Source organism: Malaclemys terrapin, chromosome 4, assembly GCF_027887155.1.
Source record: "Malaclemys terrapin pileata isolate rMalTer1 chromosome 4, rMalTer1.hap1, whole genome shotgun sequence".
In the NCBI taxonomy this organism is placed as follows: domain Eukaryota; kingdom Metazoa; phylum Chordata; order Testudines; family Emydidae; genus Malaclemys; species Malaclemys terrapin.
Genome location: NC_071508.1, coordinates 38,741,313 through 38,764,464, shown reverse-complemented (window position 1 = coordinate 38,764,464; position 23,152 = coordinate 38,741,313). Strand labels below are relative to the sequence as shown.

At 49.2% G+C, this 23,152-nt stretch overlaps 1 protein-coding gene across 4 annotated transcripts in view; it reads left to right on the top strand.

Annotated features, from left to right (window-relative positions):
• SLC25A22 (solute carrier family 25 member 22) overlaps window positions 1-21,982 on the top strand; it is a 79,565-nt gene extending 57,583 nt beyond the window's left edge. For all 4 annotated transcript variants that reach the window (XM_054026663.1, XM_054026661.1, XM_054026662.1 and 1 more), the window contains 6 exons: window positions 1,629-1,719; window positions 13,372-13,490; window positions 16,139-16,310; window positions 17,523-17,677; window positions 20,342-20,417; window positions 21,268-21,982. In XM_054026663.1, the coding sequence (XP_053882638.1) occupies window positions 1,629-1,719; window positions 13,372-13,490; window positions 16,139-16,310; window positions 17,523-17,677; window positions 20,342-20,417; window positions 21,268-21,421 (767 nt within the window). In that variant the 3' untranslated portion in view covers window positions 21,422-21,982. The remainder of the gene's footprint in view (window positions 1-1,628; window positions 1,720-13,371; window positions 13,491-16,138; window positions 16,311-17,522; window positions 17,678-20,341; window positions 20,418-21,267) is intronic.
• Window positions 21,983-23,152: the final 1,170 nt, after the last annotated feature.

Here is a 23,152-nt window from a genome sequence, read left to right as displayed (position 1 = left end):
TGTTGTCTGAGCACAGGACATGAAGCCAGGGATTCCAGAGTTCTGGTCCCAACTCTGACTCTGGTTCACTCTGTGACCTTGAGCGAGTCCTTTTAGGGCTTCCATTTTCCAAAAATGCCTGCTAATTTTGGGTTCTGCAATGTGGTTTTTGGGTGCCCACCCTGAGAAACATGGGGCCAAATTTTTAGAGGCACTGAGCACCTGCAGCTCTCATTGACTCTGGCTGAATTTCTGGGTGCTCATTACCTATGAAAATCAGGAGATATGTCAGGTTTGGCACCTGAGATCAGTGGATCCTTTTGAAAATCTAGGCCTTAACCTTTCTCTGCCTGGGCGCCCCCATCACTAAAATGGAAATAACACTTCCTCACAGGCATGTGGTAGGGCTTTGTTCTGTAAAGTGCTTAGTGAATGAGAGACTTTTCCCAAGTATTGTGGGTGCCAGAGAGCCCGATGGCCTAAACTGGGTGCCCTCTCTTGAGGATGGCTTAGGGATCGATCCTGCCCCGGTGCAGGATGGGAATGGACAACTTGACCCTTCGAGGTCCTTTCTGACACACAGGTCACTAGGAGGCTCAATGCTCTGAAGCAACAAACCAAACATTACGACTTTTTGCTCAGGCCAGGGTGCAGCAACTGTTTTATTTTCCCTTTCAGGGTGACTTAAATACTGTTAGGGTGCCCCTGTGTTTCACTAATACTGGTCTCCATAGCTGTCAGTCTGAGGACAGAGCAGGGCAGGCCATTCATTGTGGCAGCCACAATATAGGGATTTGCCATTTGTTGCTCTCAATAATAGCGTACTTAATAGTACAGTGGGTGTGAAGCTCTGTTTATGTACCAGCGCAGAGGGAGGCAGTCTCCTGGCTCTGGTTGGGACTGGTCCTGGTGCTCTGATGTGATGTCTTACAGACAAGGAGTGAAGCGCTAGGCGAAGCGGCCAGTGGGAGGCAGCTGGAAGGATGACACTGACAACAAGGAAATAAGAGTGCAATCATGTAGCCAAGGGCCTGATCCAAAGCCACTGAAGTCTCTGGAGAGACTCTTATTGATTTCAGTGGGCTTTGGATCAGGCCCTGAGCCTTTCACAGCCTCTGGCCTGTATATGTTACTTGACTTGCAGGCAAATTAAGTGTGGCAGTCTTGTTCTGGGGAGCTTGATGCTTCCCCATCTGGGAAGAGGCATTAACAGGCTGCCTGCAGGGCTAATAAAATGTGTCCTTCCTCCTTGGGGGGCCTGATCCAAAGCCTGCTGGAATCCATGGGAGTCTTTCCTTTGACTTCTTTAGTGGGATTTGAGTGTGTGTGTGTGTGTGTGTGTGTGAGAGAGAGAGATGGGCTGCACCAATTCCATGGGAATTATAAAAAGCTTGTTTAAAGTGGAACTGAGACACTTCGGGGGGGGGGTCAAAAGAGCCCAATGTGTTTAGACACAGAAATCACATTTGTTGACTTTCAGTGGGATGTGTCTAAATCCCTTGGGCACTTTTGAAACCTTTTCCCCTTTTGTTCCTAGCCCGGTTTTGACTTCAACTCCACTAAAGCTTATCCACTGCACTCCTGAATGTGTCCAGATAACAAGTCTTTCCGGCTGCTACAGTGTTTCCTTCCTCTTGTTTCTTTCCCAGGGGCTGCGGTGAACCTGACTCTAGTGACACCAGAAAAGGCCATCAAGCTAGCAGCCAATGACTTCTTCCGGTATCATCTCTCCAAAGATGGGTGAGTGGATGGCTTGCACCACTGGCAGTGCTGGAAAGGGATTTGTGCTAGGATGTGGGCTCACTGGGACTGGTCTGCTCTGAATAACCTGGTGATATGCAGTTGGGCAACCTGCTGTTCTGAATGCGATTAATCCGGATCAGCCAGCACTAGCATTCTGCGTGCACTGCACTTAGAACTGAAAGCGAAAAGCCCCTCCCTGGAGGGTTTTATTGAAGCTCCCAGAAATAGTTCCAAATCTCAGCCAGAATTTCCACAGAAAACATCTGCACAGGAACACAGCGTCAGCGACTGGCCACGTAACTGCTGAGATGGTCCGTCCTTCTCAACCCCCTGTTGGACACTCCTCTGCTCCTCCCACCCTTGCAATGACTATATTTTGAGCAGGTAGTGAGTCGAGTTCTGGATGGTCCCAGACCCTAGGCTTAGCACCAGCTTGTGGCTTTGCAGTCTCGTGGGGTTTGATTTCTTTGAAGATATTTGGCAGCTGGGGAGTGGGAGTGAATTTTGATTCTCCGATAATTGGCATTTGCTACTTCACCTGCATGTAAAGGTCATAAGTCAGTAAAACGGGCTTCATTTAATGTTTGTTCATGTGAACTTAGTGCCAGTGAAAGGTGCCAAATTGATAACCATGAAGTCTGAAGTCCGGTATCCCTTGAATAACTACTGCTTGTTTTGCCAAGATATCGCTGCTCCAGCCCAGGGGACAGTTCAGGGTCTGTGGCCCATTCAGTCCTTGACCTCTCTGACCCTGCTGATAAGAGAAGCCATCTGTGGTGTGGATGCCTGTTCCCTGGGAATTAGATACCTGTTTCACATGAGCCAGTAAACAATTGTCCTGTAGAGGGTCACAGCTCTTGACCACTAGCTACCTGAGCTGGATTTGCACTAGGGACCTACAGCTGAAAAGCGCCATATCCCATTACCAATTCTTTGATTCATCAGTTCCACATAATGTACAGGGCCAGATCTTCAGACGGTATAATCAGTGTAGCTCATGACTTCAATGGAGCCATGCTGATTTACTCCTGCTGAGGGTCTGGCCTTTTATGTATGTGACTTTTTAGTGATTTAATGACCCCAGAACAAGAAGTTAATGTTCATACATGAGGATCCATATGATTCACCATCCAATAGTCCTGTAATTACTCATCATGGGTTTTTTCCTTAGATTTTAAGTTTCTTTTTCAGTAGCTGTGGCTATTCTGTGCTGTGAACAAACAGGGAGAGAATCTGTCCTTGTTCCAAGTAGCTAAGTCTGAAGCTTGGAGTGGAGACAGAGCTGTGATTGCATTGGTTCTGAGCCCAGATGTTGCAGAGCACAAGATGTTGCAGATTGTTAACTTGCTATTAACATTGGGTTATCTGAGGACTAAAGGCCCCAAACTAGTGAAGGCGCCGCAAGCTTTGGAAGGATCATGTTGAAAGGAAGGAAGAATGGCCTGGGGCTGCTAGCCATTTACCATCTGAAGAAGTGAGGTTCTTACCCACGAAAGCTTATGCTCCCAATACTTCTGTTAGTCTCAAAGGTGCCACAGGACCCTCTGTTGCTTTTTACAGCCATTTACCGTTAGAGTATCTTTTCAACCAGGCAATCCAGAGAGCGATCAGTTGAGACTGGCAGAGAAATAGCATCCTCTGGCCAGCCTACACTTCAATGTACCTAGCATCCTGGCAGATCAATGTTTAACCCTGAGTATTTCAGCATTAGGAAGGCTGGATCCTACCCATGAAGGCTCTAGAGCTTTCGACTAGAAGAGGAAAGGACTGTACCTTGAAGCTTCCGCACACCCCGAGACTATCTGACTTGTTGTGACAAGCAGCCCCAGGCAGTACATAGGCTGGGATGCAGCTGGTTAGCATGGCTTGTGTTTGGAGTCATGTACAGCAGTGTAGTAGGTCTTTGTCTGCAGCTTTGGGAGTGGACTTCCAGTTTTGATTTCTCTTAGCCTCCTGGTTCCCTTGCATAGGGGAGGAGGTGGGCAGTGCTGTGGTTGGGGGGTTGTTGTGGTTAGGATTAATAGGCCTCTCCTGCACCTCCGGCATGCTCCTGAATGCATGCTGTGGCAGGGACAGGCACTGCATTCACTTGGGAAAGGTCCATTTCTGCAGTTAGCTGTGAGCTTTCATATTCCAACCCAAACCGTCTTGGAGACAGTGAAAGAGCTGGTGCAGTTACTCACTTGGCTCTGGATAGCTTGGTTGGAGTCTGGTCTAGGTGGCATGAGAATCCAATTGCATATGGTCTCGGCTATGTATTGCCTTGCATTTATGCCCATCACTAAACCATCAGGCACTGGGGGGGAGGGAGGGTGATTTGGCAGGCTCTGCTTGAGAGAGGCCCAGGACTAGTATAGCCAGCTGGGATCTAACTTAAGACTCTGCTGTGTTAGTGCTACCAGCCCCTCTTCATTTTCATTGTGAAATAGTGCAGATATAAAACTAGAGACACCCCCCCCAAAGTGATGAACAGCTGCCTGGCCCCAGTGCCATGGCATGCACTGCAGTAATGGATCGCACCGGGACTCTGGGGCTGTACTGGGCGATGCTCCAAGTTAGATACCGCTGGGAATGAATAAAGTACGGAAGATGCCACTCAGTCCTAATCTGTTGCATTCAAATAAAAGGTCCCAGCTCATCGAACATGGAGGCCGAGCTGTCGTGCCGAGTCGGTGCGTGTTGCCCCTCCCTCCCCTGCCTCTTCCCGTTTCCCTTGCAGTGCTGGGGAAAGGCACCATGCGCAGTCTTTGCTGCTGGCAAAGCTCCTTCACAACCCACTCTGATCCTCAGCCAAGGTGACAGCCTAGAGCGCCCATGGGCTCTTGGGGAGCCAGAGCTGGTCCTGCCTGCATGATAAACTTGAACGGTCCCTACTCGATTCTCTCACTGCCTGGCCCTGGATGAGCTTTGAAGCTCTGTGGGATTTGAGTAGTGTTTTTCCTTTCCCGATGACCTTGTGGATTAAGGGAGGTGTTTTTCTGCTGCTCTGTCCTTGGATCCCCCTTCAAGAGGGGAGGGGGGGAAAGGGAAGGTGCTGGCTCAGCCTGCCGCATTCCCTGCCCTGCAGAGGCGAGTGGATGCTGGCCAGAGTTGGGGAGTGAGAGTCAGGGCCAGGGAAGAAATGCAGTGAGGAGTCTGCTCTGGAGCAGTGTGGTTCCGGTCAGCTGGAGCACTCGGGGGGAGGGGAAGAGTCCTGGTTCGAAAGCAGGAAGTTCAAGCTGATGCCCAGATGTGGTGGTGGTGGTGGTGGGTAGTTCACCTGTGTCCCTAGAGAGATGGGAACTCCACTCCTCTCCCCTCTGTGGAAAGGGGGCTCTTCTAGGCTGTCCCTTACAGAATATCGATAGATGCTCCGATTTAGATCTGATTTTTGAAATGGATTGAGGTCTGGAAGACCCTTGTGTCGTGTATGGAAAGCGGGAGGTGGCTGAATGAGCAGTAATGTCTCCTGGGTAGCATAAGGGCCGTTAGAAGCTGCTGCATAGCATCCTTTTTTCCCCCTGTAACTCTTAAGTGCCTTGGGATGGAGAGAGTGTAACCTCTTAAAAGAGCTTGCCCCATGTAGTGCTCTTCCCATGCTGCTGCCTTACCATTCACTGGACCTTCTCCGAGCTATGGCAGACGCGTGGTTAACTATAAGATGATTGAAGGGGGCCATTTTGCCCTGTTCATTAAGCCAAGTGTATGCCCCCTACAGCGCCTCCCTCATGCACCTTGTGTTTGATCCCTTTCCTCAAACTGCTCGCTGTGGTGAATTTTTCCATCAAGGCAGCCCCTTTCCTTTGGGGGGAAAATGCCATCTCCTCTGCCCCCTTCCCTGCAAGCAAGGCTTGTCAGGCAGGGTTGGCAACCCAGCAGACCGAACTACTCTGCTTAATCACAGAGCCCAGGGACAGCAGTGCCAGCGTCAGCGTGAGCTGCATCCTCCCTGCCCTGCTAACGTGGCTCAGCCTGTGCCCCCTGGTCTGTGACTAAATCAAGAACTCCAGGGCTGTCTATCAGCAGCGCCTTGGGTAAGCTCTTGGTACAAGACCTAGATACGAATAACAAACTGCTATCTTGTAGAAAGGCAAGGCTGCACTCTGCATGGAGGTGAATGCACCTCCACTCCTGCATGTGTGATTACAAGGATGGCAAGTAGCATGAGAGCTCTGCAAAGACATTTGTTTGCGGTGGTTTATTCTAGTCCAAGGGCCTGTTGTCTGGAGTTTAGTTTTACATGGTGCAGGAACATGGCCATGGAGATCTTGCATTAGCAGAGCAGGTCATATTTGCTGGAACAGTTAGTTGTTCTGTATGTGTAGCTACAGTGCTCTTAAAACACATATTGGCTTTGGCTGATGCCCAGCCTAGTGACGTGATTGCAGCTTCTCTTATTTATTTATTTTATTTTTTTCTGACTGTTGGAGCTGCAAAGATCTTCTCTGGCAGTTTGAATTTGAAGGTCTTAACTGTAGATCTGCCAGTGGCTGCCCAGCTGGAAGTATGCTCAGGATTTGCATGAGTCGGCATTGCTTGTCTGACAAAGTGTGTGTGTGTGTGTGTATCGTGGCAGATGCCATATGACCCCAAACAAACAATCCTTGAGTGACACTGCACACAGAGCACGTGGCTATCTTTATTTTCCACAGAAAATTGCAGTCTTACAGTGAACCTGCCTTGAGTGACCAGCAAAAATTAATTGCTTCAAAGATGTGGATTGTGTCAGGAGTCAGGGATTGCTGCTGAGCCAGTCTCCAGGCAACCTAGTGAGCACAGGGGGCCTGTAGTAGACTGCCTGATTGGTCAAAAGGGTCACCGGACCGGCTCTTAAACCCAGCAGCAGTTCAGTGGCTGCGCCAAGCATTTGCCTGTGGCTGCGCCAAGCATTTGCCTATGGCTGCGATAGGTCCTGCAACTCAGTGTTCCCAGCCTTGCCTTGCCATACTGCAGGTAACCCAGCTCTGACCCTCCACTCCAACTTCTGATTTCTGACTTGGACTGACTCGGGGCTCTGGTTCCTGGTTACTGCCTCCTGCTCTAACCCTGGGCCTGACTCCTGCTCTGACCACTAGGCATGACTGCGTATGTCCCAGTCACAAAGGGCTGACTGAGACTACTCGAAATCCTGAGGGCACTTTAAGGTGAGGGGGGAGAGAGGGGTTCATGATCTGGGATTGGCTATTGCTGCATTTCCCTCTTTGCTTTTGTTTCTGTTTGTTTGACTTAACAGAAGAAAAGCTTCTTTTTACCCCTCGCTGTGTCCAGCCAAGGAGTCCACCATGGGCAGCTGGGTGCAGCAGGCCTCATGCTTGTAAGATCTCTTCCAAGTGGAAACCAGCCGAGAGGATGCTGTAATATCCTCCAGGTTGCAGCTGACCCGGTTTTGTTCTGCTCGGGGCTTGCTGTGTGTGTCTCAGATGTGCAAAAAAACCCCAAAAACCTTTGAAGGGAATTCTGAGTCTCTCTTCTGATTGTGCTTCATCCCCATCATTAGAGCTGACGTCATCCTCTGATTTTGGTGTCTCAGCTAGGAAATTCTCTGGGGCTCCAAGAACTATGTAGACAGAGGAGCCACATGAGGGTTCTCGCTCTGCTCCTCTTTTATGCGTCTGTCCTCTCTGAGGCCCCTCGGACTAGGAGAAGGCAGGAGAGGGAGACTAGGGGGTTTCCAGTCTACAGAGAATGGAGAGAGGCCTTCTTCCTGCTCCTCTCTGAAGCTGGAAGTCTCTGCGTGCTCTTTCCTGCAGTGGGAGGCCCAGGTACATACACCAGTCGATAAGATAGCAGCTGCATTTGTCCTCCAGAGCGAAGCAATATATAAACAGGAGAGGAGTTGCTAGGGCCCCATTGAGGAAAGCACTTAAACATGTGCATAAGAACCCTTGACATCAACGGGGGGCCGCCAGCGTACACTTAAAACATTTTATTTGTGGGTGCCCAACTTGAGAGCCATTTTAAAGGACCAGATTTTTCAGAGCTTGGGTGATAAGCACCCATCTGAGAATTGGGCCCCTTTAAGGTGTCTCATGCCGGGCACTCGCACTCAACAGTCACTTCTGGAAATCTTAGCCTTGAATCTCAGCCTCTACAAAGCATTTGCACTGAGAGCAGCCTTTAAGCTGCCCCACAGGGTTTCATCCCTTGTCTCCTAAACTCAGCATGCTATGCAGCTGTGATGGGAGCTGGCAGTCATGTAGGGTGTCTCATATTTAGGCTCTGCCTAGTATTTTGGCCTCAGTGGGTTGAAAACTGTCTCGGTTTGTTATAAAAGGTGTGGTTTGCTTACAGAATATCCCAGTGTCCGGCCGGCTGGCTTGCTGAATGCTCCTCTCCAAGGCACGTTCTCATCATTGATTTCCCTCCCTCTCCCCTCTGATATTTCTTTTTGTTTTTGTTTTTGTTTTGTTTTTGTTTTGTTTTTCCTTGACCTTCGCTTTGTTTGCTGTTCTGGAGCAGGGCTGGAAAGCTGCTGATTCAGTGATTTTTGGTTCCTAGCAAGCCCAGCACAATTGCGTTAATTGCTTCTTTGCTGACGGAAGTGAATTCTGCAGGGAAATGGGTATTTTTTTCCTCTTTCTTGCACTGTGTACACAGGATTGTCTCTCTCTGTGAAGAGAAATGAGAGAGATTTTAGTTCCCAGTACGTGCTGGGGACTAATCTGCTAGAATGGCAGGCACCCTGACCATTCTGCCAGCTCCTGGTGGGAATATTCCTTTCCATCAGATCTCAAGTTTGACCCTGACTCCTCTTTATTTTATAATGTCTTGCACTCTTCCCAAAAGGTTCAAATGTACTAGGAGTCTGATCCAAAGCCCATGGCAAGACTCTCATTGACTCCAGTGGCCTTTGGATCAGCCCTGTATATTTTTGTGTAGTGTTGATATGTGTGGTTAAACAGCTGTTGTGTTCCACCCCAGAGGTGACTTTTTCTGAGGGGGTCTGTGTTTATATTTATATATTGTCTCTCTAATCCATCTTTTCTCCCACCATGGAAGTACTGTCACGGCCAGGCTAGAACATGGCACGGGGTTAAACAGCTGTCCACCAACGGTACACAACAGGGTGCCAATTCAGATACTACTTGGGATATTTCTCACTTACCCACACAATGCATGAGCTGGTGCTGCCAGGAGTCGAGATCTGGGTGCATTCCCCTGTGCTCTGCCATGCAGGAACAGACTCCCCACACACCAGGTCACAGCACTATTTGGCCTGGCTGCCCCTCTTTCTGGATGGAGGGATGGCTAGGTCACATTTCAGCGGTGGTGTGAGCACTGAGCTGGAGCAATGCTTGGGACAATGCTGCCCTGGCCTCTAATTTCTAAACTGCATGCTAAGTGCATTGCCCTGGAGACTGCATTGCTAGTTCTGGGAGCCAAGTGTTAGCACCAACCTAAAGGGGGGCAGACGTGGAGTGAGGGGATTAAAAAGGGATTGATGTTATAGGCAGTGGAGGAACAGAATGCATCTGTCAGAGAGAAGTGGTGGTAATGTTGCTTTTTTTTTTTTTTTTTTTTTTTTAACTCTCTCCATCACAGTGCCAACTCTACAGTGATGCTACTGTGGTTCGTTCTTTGTTTTTGAAACCACAGTTCCAATTGCTTATAACCTTCTCGAGATCACTGACTCCGGTTGAAAATCCTCATTCTTTGTCTCAGGCTGGCATTTGTGTGTGTGTGTGTGTGTGTGTATGGGGGTAGTTTGAAGACCACCATTCAGCTGTCTTTGAGGATGGAACATGGTGCCTTTAAGGTTGCAGTTTTTATGACATACGGTATGTCGGGAAATTCAAATGGATAGGTTCCACAGCCAGAGTACTCAGCCCTGACACATGCTTGCTAGAAGGTGTTATATTTTTACACCAGGTGCAGGAATGGTACATGGTCTCTGCATTGATAGGGTCAGACTGCCATTGGGGTAAATTAAGTGTGACTCCTTTTGAACTCAGTTGCTCTACCCCAGTTTAAACCAGCTGAGGATCTGGTCCACAATTCCCTGTTTACCGTAGTATTTAAGCACGTAGGGTGATGCATAGACACACACAGGAGCTGGTGCCTTCTAAAAATGGTGTATGCACAGACCCTCAGCTGGTGTTTGTCAGCATAACAGCATAGAAGCCAGTGGAGTCGTACTGACATACACCAGCGGAGGTACTGCCCTTTGCCTAGTGTGCAGGTGGTAGTGGGTGGAATCTACTTGTTCTGATGATGCTGATAGAACATGGAGTGTTTGTTTGAAGTTCACCTTTAATTGCACACAACCCTGCCTGGCTCCTGAGTGACTGAAAGGGGTGAGGATCTTGCTTCTTGGGCTGTTGTACAATCAGAGGCTTGCTAAATAGCTCTCCCAAGTATTCAGAGCCCTCAATCCAGCCGTGAGGGATAATTGTCCTAGGAAAACACCCACTTCCTCAATGAGTCTCTTAAAACACCTCAATGAGGGGGAGAAAAGGTCCATGTGGACCCAGACTCTCTGCAGGTGACTGTCTAATTCAGCAACTCATTGATCATCCTGTACCCAGGGGTCTTTGAGACGGAAACTCGGTGAGAAATTCCTTCCTTTGTTCTCAAGGGAGGAATCTATCTTTAGTCATTGATAATCTTCACTGAGACCTTATTCCCATAATCCCCTCCCCTGACGTCCTCCCCCCAGAGCAGATGTGAAGTAGAGAAATCTGAACAGCTGACATGCAGGCTATGGGGGATTAGTTGTGGGTAGCAGCTTGACTAGCAATCCTGTCATGTCACTGGATAGGTGAATTTAGCCTTGAGGGAGCTTTAAAGGGGTGGGGGGGAATATTGCTGAGGAGAGGGGAGTGAGGCTATTTCTCATGCCACCTGATTCTTCCCTGTGGCAGGAGATGTTGACAACTCACTGAATCTCTGAGCCGCTGCTAAGGGCATTGTATTGTGTTTGAGGTGGTGGTGCGGAAACAGTGTGACACTTCCATGAGCTCATTTATAGCCTGGGCTCGAAGGATGCTTTCAAAACATTATTTGTTAGTGCAAATCCAGCATCGCTCCACTTAAACTGGTGGAGTTGTGCTGAGTTTGCACCATCTGAGGGTCTGACCCATTAAGTTCAATATGTGATACAGAGATCTGTTGGCAAAGGTTCCCCTGTTCTTTGCAAACAGCTGTAACCTAAGACCTGACAGACTCACCACACCAAACACATCTCATGGGCTATTTATCCATAAAGAGTAGCATGTAAGGTATCTCAAGACTCATAATCGTTGCGAGATGTATGTACAGATAATGTTTAAGGAACAATGTATATTGGGAATATTGAGTGCGCTGTCTGGGCTTGGAGCAGAAATTAGTCACCAGGAGGTAATGTGTCTTGGTGATGACCCAATCAAGCAAAAGGGAGTTGTCACCCCTCCCTAATCAGACAGCAGGGTAATGCAAGGTTCTGTTGTCTACCCTTGCCACAGTCAATGGAAAACAGTCAGAGACTGTGACAAACAATTGAAACCACGGAAAGGTAGAAAAGAAACTGCAGCAAGCAGGGGTTTGCCCTGCCTGTGAATAGAAACCAGTCTGTCTTCAGTGTAACACAATGTAGGATAAGGCACTTTGTATCCATTCACTGAAGAAAATCCCTGGCTGGGATGGGGGGTGCTTTCATGAACTTTTGGATGCTGGTTCTTGAGAAACCAGCCAGCTCTGCAATAGACTAAACTTTGGGAGGAAATCTACTTTATTAGATAGGAAAGGTAACAATTGATAAGTGTAGACCCAGGTTTGTGTGCGTTTACTTTTTTTTTTTTTTTATTGTAACTACTTGTTTCCAGCACTCTTGTTTCTATTTAAATTTTTATTTGTTCATAAATAAACCTTCTTTTGTTTTATTATAAATACTCACAAGTGCTGCGTGGTTTACGGTTACCCAGTAAACTGGGGTACATTGCACCTTTGGGTACAGGGGGTCTGGGATTTATGTGAGTAGCCAGTGTCAGGGGTGGGGATATCACGGGGGAACAATTCAAAGGGACTTGGGGATTGGGGTGCACCTCTTATTAATCTGCAAGGTGAAGGAAGGGCTGGCATAGCCCAGAGGAGAGAGCTTGAGGGACTGGCAGTGTCAAGGTGCTGCCCCAAGAAAGGATTCCCTCTTGCTGTTGGGAGGGGTAACAAGGTGACTCTCGGCCCTGGGTGCCCTGAGAATGTCACACAATATTTATACATCTTATTGCTTGTAAGACTCTCTTAGAGGCTTTAAAATAAACCTGATTTCTCACCCCCACTCCCCAATTGCTTACTAATGTGTGTTGTTCTTATTCTACTTGGAAACTGTTCAGGGTCCTCCCATCTTTTTTGTAGAGAGCTGGAGTTAACCCTCAAAACACAGTATTGGCCCAAAACACAACAGCTGTTGTTAAAGTGTTTGGGTCAATGCAGTGGGATATTGTTATGGTTTTGTTAAAAATTGAATGGGGTTGTATTTATATAAATGCAGCCATACATCTTGCTAACCCAAATTGACTTTGTGTCTGTATCATCAGTGGTATCGGTACCACCTTGGAATAGTGTGTCAGTGAAATATTGCCACAGAGCCATTAGGAGGTGCAAAAACATTGCTTTAGAGTAGGTCCTATTAAAAAAGAATGTTTTGGCTGTTTATTTTTCGGCATGGTAGATTTTTATAGTAAATATTTAGGATACTGAGAACTCTTATCAGATTATTGTATAACTTTTTTTTTTTAAGGTAGGACAAATTTGGGGATAACACCTTGCCACTGAGTCTCTTGTAAGTGTAGACAACCCCTTAAAAGGCTACAGCTGCACCACTATAGTGTTTCAGTGTAGACACTACCTGTGCTGACGGGATGGAGTCTCCCATCTGTGTAGGTAATCCAGCTGCCTGAGAAGTGGTAGCTAGGTCGACGGAAGAATTCTTCCATTGACCTAATGCTGTCTACATGGGGATTTAGGTCAGCTTGACAATGCTGCTCTCACTCCTGAGCGAAGTAGTTAAACCAACCTAATCTTTTAGAGTAGACCAGCCCTAAGTGAGGGTGCCTGGCTATAGCAGTTAACAAAAAAACTCTCTGGCTGATTTTTTTAGAAAACTTTTTGACAGTGATCTTGGGTGCCCATCTTTGGTGCCTTAAGGAGACCTGATTCTCAAAGGGCTGGTGCTCAGCACTTTCTGCATATTAGGCCTCAGTAAGGTGTATTGCGTTGAACACCCCAACTCAGCAGTTCCTTTTTGAAGTCTTGACTCTGTTGTTTTGTGGGGTTTTGGAGGAGGTGAAGGAGAACATATTCCTGGTTGCTGACCTCTGCAGCTGCATGCCGTTAAAGAGTAATGGCCCTGTGGTAACTTCTGGTACTTGTGACTTTCCTGGGAGCTCAGTGTATGGGGGAGCTGTGAGCTCCCCTGCTCCAGAGCAAATTATGCTGGACCAAAACGCCCAGCCTTTGACACCAGCTGGCTCATTGTGCCCAGTACAGACTACCTCCACTTTGTGTCCCAGCCGGTAGTACCTGTGCATCAATGCTGTGGCCCAGGACCATCTGTCCTGTAATTCCATCATGGTGGGGATGGAGCCTGGCACGGAGAGCAGGCATCTCTCTGAGGGAACCCAGCTGTCTGTGTTGTTCCAGGGGCACGTTGCTCTGAGCCAGATCTTCTGACTGAATCTCTCTCTTGCTGGGCAGGAAGAAGCTGACGCTGCTGAAGGAGATGCTGGCCGGCTGCGGGGCGGGCACCTGCCAGGTGATTGTCACCACTCCCATGGAGATGCTCAAAATCCAGCTGCAGGATGCAGGCCGAATTGGTACCTTGCACATCTCTTCTCTCCTTGTACAACAGGCGGGCAGTGGGGGTGGGGAGAGAGCAACTGTGGGAGAAGGGGAGGGAATGAGTGTAGAGGTCACAGTTCGGGGTCTTAAGCTGTAGCAGAGCTTTCCCCATGCTCAGTTAATGCCACAGGAGAAGGGTTTAACTTCCCCTTGTGCTTGTCCTGTGATACTTCCCCTCGATGTGTCTCACCCTGTTATCCCCTCCTCCCCCAGCCTGTCACAAGTGGCTTGTTGCCTGTGAAAGTCCCCTAGTGCAGGTCATCTGTTTTTTTCTTTTGTTTGTTTGTGAGGGAATGAGAACAAGAGTCAATCGGCTTCTGTTGAACAGTGACTGAAGCTCCCCATGTGGGGCATGCTGCTCTTGGTGGGAGGGAGGGACCATTTCAGTCCTGCTCTTCCTGTGGGACTCTGTGTCATTGTCCCATATCCTCCTTGCCTCTCTGGGTTCCTCTCTGATCTCGGAGCGGAGTCTCTGACTTATGAGATTGAGAGGAAATTGCAGACTCCCTTGTCAGAGTGAAAGGAGAGCTCTGGTTCAGGGCTAGAGCTTCCGTAATCAACTCTCACAGAAAGGGACAAACAAAGGCACATGTAGCCAGGGAATGGAATTCAATTTCAGCTTGGTCTCTAGTAGAGAAGCATGGTATCGTCTGGGACCTTTGGTGTTCTTTGCTCAGGAGAGGCCTAGAGCTAGAATAGCAAAGGGTGCTGCAGGTAAAAGTCGAGGTTCATAGGCAGAACTGTGTAGGAACCCAGAAGTGGGGTAGCAAGTGGTCTTGCAGGTCAGAACTGGGGTGCATTGGCAGAGCTGCAGGGAGGGGAAAGAGGGGATCATGAGTACAAACCAGGGTGGTGTCAGTTCTGAGATTTGTGGGCAGCGCTGGGGACGGGAAAGGGAGTTAAGACTACGTAGAAGTCCTGTTGCAACCCACGTGAGACATGTTGACAGAGCTGTTAGTTATGCACCAGCTGTCCACCATGGGCTGGCACTAATGTCTTCACAGAAATAATGTAAATAGAATTATAAGATAATTACTTAGAACAACAGAATCTGTGGAGAGAAGTGTTGGTAAAACCTAAATCTCTTCTGGAGTCACACCAGAGATGCTGCTTAGGTCCTAAAATCACCTAAACGATGCCCATCAGGTAGAGTGTTAATGGTGCTACTCAGCTAACCCACAGTGGCTCCCACGCATTCTCCCGTCAGGAAGTATTTCAGGCACCAGGCTGCAGCCAGCTTAGATCAGGATTCTTCCAGCTTGGCATCCATATTACCTGTAGGGTTGCGTTCTGCAAAGCAGCTAAATTGTCATACCCAGTGTCCCAGGGGAGAGTGTGTGCCCAGTGTGATGTTTACATAACAACTGCACGTCCAGGGACTTTCCTCTGTGGAGGTACCATTATGATTACACATGGTAACATCACACCCTAATTGTGGGACCCCATAACCCAAACACCCCATGAGACCAGAGAGTTATAGTTTCTTTTCCTTTTCCTCCCCAAGAACCTTCCCTTGCCAATTTTAATGCAAACCTTGTTCTGTGGGGCATGTGGGTGTAAACTGTTTACAGGGGGTTTGGAAAAGATTACCACTACTGTGGAACAGTCGAGGCCTATTCTCTGCCTTGCAAAAGAGAGTGTATGTATGGGAGCTGCAGAATGCCCCAGGGATTGACATGTGCTCCATCTACTGACCAAATGGTGGTAGTGCATTAGGGTTTAAAAGGTAATGGGAGATAGGTAGCATAATGCATAGATCTAGGGTACTTTATTTCAAGGCGCTCTTCAGTTTTATTTTAATGTGATTGTTTAAGGGAAGGTATTAGGAATGAGCCTTTCTTATTTTTAGGGTGCTTTAGTGGCCTTTCCCCTCTGAAGACCTGTGTCCCAATAGGGTTTAAAGTCCCTGTTGCATTGATCTCTTGTACTTGGCCTAGTCTATAGCAGTCAGGCCCAGCTCTGGCTTTTTTTGCCGCCCCAGGCAAAAAAGCCTCCCGCCGCCGCTCCCCGCCCCCCCCCCCCAGCGCGGTAGGGGAGGGCGCCGAGCCCGGCTGTGGGCCGCTCTCCCCAACTGGCCGGAGCGCCAGCTGGGGCTCCGTTCTCCCCAGCGGCCAGAGCACCAGGGGGAGGGCGGAGAGCTCGGCCGGGGCTCCGCGCACTCCCCCGGCGGCCGGGGCTCCGCGCTCTCCCCCCTCCAGGTGCCGCCCCAAGCACGAGCTTGGTGCGCTGGTGCCTGGAGCCGGCCCTGATAGCAGTCAGTTCTCCACACCATGCAAGCCTTGCATGATTGACCGTGTCTGCTCAGGAGAGACCCAGGAGTGGAACTGCAGGGGCGATGTTACAGGTCAGGACTGAGGTGTGGTGGCAGAGCTGGGTTTGAGCCCAGGACTGATGCATGCTGCAGGGCTGAGGGGAAGGAGCTTGCAGGGTACATGGTTGGCTTTAGCCAATGCTGTTAGTCCCTCCCTCTCACCAGTATCCAGTTTACACCAGACATCTTCCTTTCTGAAACAGCCAAGTCCTTGTATAGCCTTGGCACTGGTGCTGTGCAATAATTGAAAGTTGTGGGTTTTTTTTTCCCATAGCATGTGTTATTTATAAACACTCTGTCACTCCCATGCAGAGGCCCAGAAGAAGCTAATGGCAGCACAAGCCCAGCTCTCCTCCACCACTAGTGCTGGGGCAGCGGAGTCGGTAGTGGAGACACGGACCACGGCGACGCAAATCACCAGGGAACTACTTCGGAGCAAAGGCATCGCGGGGCTTTACAAGGGCCTTGGGGCCACGCTGCTAAGGTAGGGTTGTGCTCGCTGAAACTCTGAGCACCCTGAAGTAATCCTCCCAAACCCTGCTCCTTGCAATGGTGCTGCTGCTGCATTTGGGACTGTTTACTAGACAACTCTATAAAATCATCTGGGTCACTAACAAATGTGTGTATCAAGCACCTAATTCTCCTCTCCCATAGATCAGTGTGATGCTGGAGTTCCCCTGGTGTAGAAATGGAGTACATCAGTGGAGAGTAAGGCCCCTAGTGCTTTTGTGTTGGGCAGAGAGAGAGAATGAGAATTCTTGGTAACCTGCCTTCCTTCTAGTCTACATAGGTTCTTATACCATACTGATCGCTGTAGTTGTGTATGAAAAGATGTAACTGATATCTGTCACGTGTTGTTAGTTCTCTCATCCTCTGCTCTTGGAAAAATGTGTGCAGTGGAGTGTCTTGTTTTGATAGGGTGGTCTTTGCTTTGTTAATACACATGTGGCTCTGTATTCATGTTAGAGAAGGCAGATCATAAGAAATGCACCTTGCTCTTGGAGTGGAAGGTGGTGAACCTTGTGATGGTCCTTAGTGCCTGGGGGAGTTCGTGCCACAATCTTGGATCAGCCCCTGGGAAAGTTCCGTCTTGCATGCAGGCAAGCTTTCCCCTTATTGTAGAGACTGCCATTGGGCCAAGTCTTCCCCCCCTCCCCCCCCCCCGAGCCTTAGGTGATCTTTTGGCTATCCTGGGCCCCATCCATGGAGTGCCTTGAAGATAAGGACCGAGACCTTGAGCTTGATTTGATCCGTAGGAAGCCAGTGTAGAGAGTGGCTCTGACGTAGCTCTTATCTTCTCAGGTGACTGACTCACTAATTATTGGTGGTAACACCCAATGGGACTGACGGAGGAGGAGGAGGGACTTTTAACTCTTTCTAAAAAAATTAGAACTCTGGACATGCTGGGCCAGATCCTCAGCTGGAGTAACTAGGCAAAGCTCCCTTGGCTCCGGCAGAGCTGTGCTGAATTATACCTGCTGAGGATCTGCCCTCTGACTCTTCTCTGTGGGATATAGACACTGCAGAGGGAATGTCTTTCTCAAACCCCCTCGCACGTCATTCCAGTAGCTGGGAAAGAGGCCTGGCCTGGAACCATTGTTGACCCTAAAGCTCCCAGCCCTTCCTGCCGTGACTGGCTGCTTGGGCTGGGGGTGCGGCTTTGCTGATCACTCTTCTCCCCATCCCTCCATTACAGAGACGTCCCGTTTTCCATCGTTTACTTCCCGTTGTTTGCGAACCTGAACAAGCTGGGCCAGAAGAGCCCTGACGTCAAAGCCCCATTCTACGTGTCCTTCCTGTCCGGGTGCCTGGCGGGCAGCACAGCAGCAGTGGCTGTGAATCCGTGTGATGGTGAGTTCTGAGTGGGGGGGAGACGCTGGCCGCCTAAGGGTGGCGACGAGGAGTTTCACGGACACCCGGTCACGGAGCTCCTGGCCCCTCGTGGGCAATGGTTACAATGGGTCGAGTGAGGAGGAGGAACTCGCCACTTATGGTGGTTGTGTTGCCATGATGTTGGGGTCAAACGTTGAAGTGGCCCTGTGCCCCCTTGTATGATGAGATGTGGTAGGGGGAACAGAGTGAAGGACTCAAAGGGAGTCCATGTCCCCAAGTGGCCCTGGAATCAGCCAAGCACTGGGGGGGTGGGGAAGGAGATGGCTTGTGTGTTAAGGGGATATCCCTTATGCCCCCACCTCACCCACACACCCCTCTGTGTAGTACCAGGAGAAGAGAGAGCACTGACAGGGCCGTTCTGTCTAGGGGAGGGGAAGGGAAGTGACAGGGTCTCCCTTTGCTCCCCACAGAGAGGTGGGAGAACTGGAGGCTCTTTGTCCCTCTGGTGGTCTGAAGGAACTACCATGCCAGATTTGGAAGAATCCTTATGTCACCAACCTGGAAAGAGGCATAAAAGTACTCCTGGGGGAATTCTGCGTCATTGTGTGTGCAGAATTCATGCCCCCCGCAGATTTCTTTGCTTCCCCACAGAAAAATGACTTTCGGACAAGGAAGCTGCAAGAGCAGTCATGCACCACTCCCTAGCTGCGCAGGTACATCGTTTCAGGCACCTGGAGCAGCTGGTGGAGAGGTAAATCCCTGCAGGGCTGGGGACACCCCAGCCAGTGGCTCCTACCCTGAGCTGGGATCAGCTGCTAGTCTGGGCTGGGCTGGAGGCAGGAGAGGATGGGACTTCCTCTTCCCCTGCAAGGAGTGGCTGGGGCTGTGTCAGACCCATCCCAGAAAGTTCCCTCAGCTGCAGGAAGCTCTGCATCCTCCCCTGCTTCCTGTCCCCATTGCTGCTCAACTGCAGGGGGAGGGGTCACTATACAGGGAGCTGCTCTCCCATCTGCCCAACCCCCATGCATCAAGACCTCCCAGACACCCCTGCCAAGCCTTGCCCTGTACACCCAGAACCCCCCTAGTCCTCCATACCCAAACCCTACCCCACTGAACCTCAACCCCTGCATCTGGAGCCCCCTGCACCCAGACCACCCCCCACTGACCTCCCTACACTCAAACCCCCACCCTGATGAGTCCCACCCCCTGTACCACCCGGAGTTTTTATATTTAGACCCCCAACTAGCTCCGTCCAGACCCCCACCAAGCCCCACTCCCCCAGCACCCAGACCTCTCTGCTGAGTCCCAACCACTTTCACCTGGAACCCCCGCAACGAGCCTCTGCATCCAGATCCTCCACGCACAACTTGGGGGGGGGGGGGGGGGGCCCGCCCCACTGAGCTGCCTGCACCCAGATTGTCCCACACAGAATCCTCTCACCCGCTACCAGGATGCCCCCCCACCGAACCCCTCCACATTTGGATCCTGCCTGGTTGAGCCTGCCTGCCCCACACCTGGTGCAGAGGGGTAGGGCCCTAGGGTGTTTCTGGCAGAGGCCCAGGCCTTGTGCTGTGTCAGACTCAGTGGTGAGGCTGCACCCTACCCTATGTCCCATGGGTGGAGGGTGGGGAGGCTGCAGGGTGATATCTCACCTTCCTGCAGCCAGTGGCCTGTGCTCCACACTGCCATGCTGGAGCCACTGCATTTATTTATTTATTGACAAATAAAGCTTGTAGAATTTTAAAATATTGTGCGCAGAATTTTTAATTCTTTGCCCCTCAGGAGTATAAGTAGGAGATCTCTGGGGTCCGAGCTCTTCTTTTCCCCCCTCCCCAAGCTCAGGAGAGAGAGCTTGCCCACTGCGCCCAGCTGAGAAGGAGCGGAGCTTTCCCTTTACTTCACCCCCTGTCATGGGAGTGCTTGCTGTCTGTGGTGTGTTTGTTAGTTAAACCGGATGGAGGGAGGACCAGAAGTGGCCATTATCACGTCTCTGTGATGGACGTGTTTCTGTGTAGAAACAATCATGTGTGTGCGTGCACATGGCACGCGCCTTTGTGTATTCAGGCTTATGTACATCCAATGTGAGCACCTGGGAAGCCATTACCTTATTGTCTATTAGACTGTGTATGCCTTCCAATAACACCGCTTGGTCTGGCCTCTGTCTGCAGGGCTGACCTGTGAGAAACAATAGGAAGTCGTTTTCCCTCCCATAATCCTATATTACCAAGATTTTTAAGAGTGACAAGTGATTTTGTTTGTTTGTTTGTTTTTTTGGTGCCTCGGTTTTTTTTTGTGCCCAACTGCACACTGGGCTGACTTTCAGAAAGTACTGGGCCTTTGAAAATCCGGCTCCTTAAGATGTCTGGACACCCATAAATCAGAGTCAGTTTGGAAAATCTTGTTCTTTGTGTTTTGTGTGGGGATTTTTAAATCCATTTGTAAAGGAACAGTTAAGGTTTTCCCTAGTTTTCTGATATTCTGATTAATCTCATCTGTGATCATAATCCCAGTAATCTCAATTTGGCTTTGCTAGGCCCTAAATGATCCCTCTTGGCTACTAAGGAGCTATGCAGCAGTGTGTAAAGCACCCGGCAGAAGCTTCTGGGGAAAGAATCAGAGGCAGCCCATTGCCTGTGTGAATAGGGTTCTTAAAGCTTCTTTTCTCCTTCTCTCTGTCCTCAGTAATCAAGACAAGGCTGCAGTCCTTGAAAAGGGGAGTGAATGAGGACACATACTCAGGAATCCTAGACTGCACCAGGTAAAAGGTCTCCTCACTGGTTACCAGACGATCCGGTTGCAATGCCTCTGTTCTAGGCATCTTCCATTGCCTGCTTCTTGGCAATGGGAAGGAGTTGCAGCACCAAGGGCTTCTTTTTTTTTTAATTGTTTTATCTGAATGCCTAAAAGGGGTTTATCCGGCCCTTGGGGAAGGCTAATAGGGCAGGTGTCCCCTTTTACCAGAAAACCCCAACCACCTCCTTCCCCGAAAAGCAATAACCTCAAAAACAAATACACAGCCCCAAGCAGAAAAGAGAAGAACCAGAGATTCTGTGGAGTTGACTGGGGTATTGCTATTGCTGTTGGTTTTAACATGAGAAAGTGCCCAGATCCTAGAGTGGGCAGCACTATAAAACCCCTAAGATAGATAAAGGTGAGATCTGCAGCAACTACACTTTCTCTGTGATCCTGCCTTATAGGAACTCCTGTACATTGCAGGCTACAGAACCTCACCCACCCACTCCTGTAATAGACTTAAAACCTCTGGCTGAGTAACTGCAATCCTCAACTCCTGGTTTAAAGACTTCAAGTAACAGAGAATTCACCACTTATGCTAATTTTAAACCTGCAAGTGACCCATGCCCCACGCTGCAGAGGAAGGCAACCCTCCCCCCACCCCCCCCAAGGTCTCTGCCAGTCTGACCCGGGGAAAATTCCCTCCCGACCCCACATATGGTGATCAGTTGGACTCTGAGCATCCTGATTCTGGTGACAAAGACAATACATTACTTTGGGAAATATTTGTGTTCGCACAAGTTGCTATTATGGGCACTGGGTGGGATCATCTCATGCTAAATCTCATGTGTCTCTGTGCTTCTGTGCCTCTGTAGGAAAATCTGGCAGAAGGAAGGGCCCCTGGCCTTCCTGAAGGGGGCGTACTGCAGAGCCTTGGTCATTGCCCCACTCTTCGGCATCGCACAAGTCGTCTATTTCATAGGCATCGCAGAATTCTTCCTAGACATGCTTCCGAAGCGCCGGGATTAACCCTCGTGCGCACTCGCTGCTGGTCAGAATTCATCCAGCATTCGTCGTTGATGGTGTCCGAGCAACAGCACAAAGGGTTAAAGCAGCAATCTTGAGGGTGAAGGTCGTCTCCAAACAAAGTCCCTTCTACCTCTCGATATGCCCCCACCCCATCCAGCCCTCCAGGACAATACTTAATTATGCATATCTATTATTTTTAATTGTCATTCTTAAAGACACTGGTTAGCACAGACTGGGCTCACAGTCCCCGGACCTTCTCCCAGCAGTGTGTGTGGGGGGGAAGAAATCGACCACACCCTCTGAATTACCAGGTAGTCAAAAAAGGAGCAAAAGAACCAGACTTTGTTCCCCCAGTCCCTCTTCTGGTGTGCCAGGCTTCTGGGAAGACAAGGCCCCAGCACACCTTCTAAAGGGGGACCCATATTGTCAATAGAGGAAGCAGGTAGATGCCAGAATCAAAAAGTTTCTTTATAAGGACTTGTCCTGAAACCCCCTTAAAATCAGCTGGACTTGGATGAACTTCTTGGAGATCAGAGGAAGGGGAAGGTTGTTTTTTTTTTTTTTTTTGTGTGTGTGTGTTTAAATCAAAGGGACTTCCCTCCTAAATAGGGGCCATGGGGCCTATTGGGGGGGAGATGTACGCTGCACATATTTGCAACGCGTCTGCTCTGAAAGAGTATGTCCGTGGGATCGTGTGTGAATAGCTTCAGGTGCATCAGTGTTTAGCTACGAGCTACAGGCGGGAGAGGGGAGAATTTAATGACATGGGATCAACTTTTTATTTATACAGGAAAAACAAATCCAATTACATTCCTTAAATTAGCCCAGCTCTGATGTGTCAAGCAGTTACTCTACCCAGAGTACTGGTTGTGTGTCTTTTGGCCTGTCTCTAAGATGTGTTCCTCTCCTTTCCTGTGGTTGTTTGCACTTGCAAAGGGTCACTTAAAAAGATGGTCTCAGAGTCAGGCCTTTTGGTTAAAGATCAGGATAGGCCACATCCTCAGCTGGTTTAAATGGTCGTAGATCCTTTGACGTCCGTGAGCTCTATTGAAATCAGCTGGACTATGATAGTTTACACCAACTGAGGATCTGGCGCAATGTCCTTGGGAATTGAGTTGCCAACTTCTTTATCCAGACTAAAATTGGGATGTGGAAAAGAAATGAGGCCAGGGCATCTGTTTTATTTCCACAGGGACCTAATTCCATATGATTTGCCTCTCAAAGGCCAGGTCTGGTTTTGCTATGATGTTTTCTCTGAAGTACATACAGAGAGGCAGTATGACTCCAGTTGGATCCACGCCGGCACAAGAGCCTGCCTGTGTGCGTCCAGTTGTGGGATTGAGGACGATAGCCAGACTTACTGCTCACTTTGGGGAGGTGGTCATTGACTGGATAACAGGCTGGCAACCCTAGACATGTGCAAATTCTGTTAAAGGGACACTAATGCTTTAAAAAAACCCAAACCTTTTCTTTATCTATATTCACAATATCACTTTGAATTGTCACAAGGGAAAGAACTGAAAATCTAGTTTGCTTTATTATTGCACTTCATTCCATTTAAACATGTAAACTAAACTAGTCAGTTTCACTTTCTGCTTCCCCATCACTAGCATCATGGTGCTGTTTGTGTTTCAGACATAACAGATGAAGAATAAGTAAAAAAAACAGTTGAAATCTCTGTATTTCAACACTCTCTTTATTTAGGTTTTGTAAAACTTTTTCTTTGTAAAA